General features: G+C 41.4%; 1 protein-coding gene across 1 annotated transcript; it reads left to right on the top strand.

The window, feature by feature from the left end:
* The first annotated feature begins 232 nt into the window (after positions 1-232).
* Positions 233-754, top strand: LOC104248127 (uncharacterized). The gene has a single exon (XM_009804324.1). It carries the CDS (start codon positions 233-235, stop codon positions 752-754), a length of 522 nt encoding a protein of 173 aa, XP_009802626.1.
* Positions 755-1,210: the final 456 nt, after the last annotated feature.

The raw sequence follows: 1,210 nt of genomic DNA on the forward strand, positions 1-1,210 counted from the left end.
AGTAATGACGTGCAAGTGAGTGATGATATTGTGAATGAAGAAGTGAGAATTGACATAGATGAAAACGTGGAGGAAACACAAAATTATGTGAACCCGTTTGGGAACATGTGATAGACATAGCATAAATGATAGTGACCAAGACAAGGCTCATTTGCCAAGGCCTCCTCTACCATACCCTCAAAGGCTTGCAAAATAGAACCATGAGAACCAGTTCAAGAAATTTATTGATATGATGAAGAGTTTGTCGATAAATGTACCTTTGGTGGAAGCTTTAGAACAAATGCCAGGATATGCCAAGTTTATGAAAGACTTGGTAACAAATAAGAGATCCATGAATTGTGAAACAATCAAGAGGACGCACCAAGTGAGTGCCATTGTACATTCCATAGCCCCAAAGTTAGAAGACCCCGGTGCTTTTACAATCCCCTACACTATTGGTAGTGTCGATTTCGCCAAAGCTTTGTGCGATTTATGGGCAAGCATTAACTTGATGTCATATTCTATGTTTAAGACATTAGGGATTGGGCAACCAAGTCCCACATCCATGAGGTTACAGATGGCAAATAGGACAATGAAGAGGTCATTGGGTACTATAGATAATGTGTTTGTGCGGGTCGACAAGTTTATACTTTCCGCGAATTTTGTGATTCTGGACTGCGAGGTTGACTATGAGGTGACGATCATACTAGGGAGACCTTTCCTAGATACAGAGAAGGCTTTGGTTGATGTGGAAGCAGGGGAGCTCACCTTCTAGGTAGGTGATGAAAAAGTTGTTTTCCATGTCTGCAATTCAATGAGGCAACCCCAATAGCAACGAAGTATGTTCCTTTGTGGATCTTGTGACCGAGGTGATTATTGAAGACACCAGTGCCATGATAAATGTGGAGGACCCTTTAGAAGTTATATTGTTGAGCCATGATTTGACTGAGGATGAAGGCTTGGTAGAATATGTCAATGCTTTGCAAGGAATGGTTTCTTATACATATGAGCCCCAGAAACTTTCCTTGGACCTTGAGAACAGAAAGACTCTACCATCAAAGCCCTCAATCGAGAAACCTCCCGTAATGGAGTTGATGCCTTTACCTTCATACCTCAGGTATGAATTCTTGGGCCCTTGTTCAACTTTACCTATTATTCTTTCTTCGTAATTAACTAACGTGCAGGTAGATACTACCCTTGCGGTGCTCCAAAGAAGGAAAAAGGAAATTGG

Source organism: Nicotiana sylvestris, chromosome 3, assembly GCF_000393655.2.
Source record: "Nicotiana sylvestris chromosome 3, ASM39365v2, whole genome shotgun sequence".
Lineage (NCBI taxonomy): Eukaryota > Viridiplantae > Streptophyta > Magnoliopsida > Solanales > Solanaceae > Nicotiana > Nicotiana sylvestris.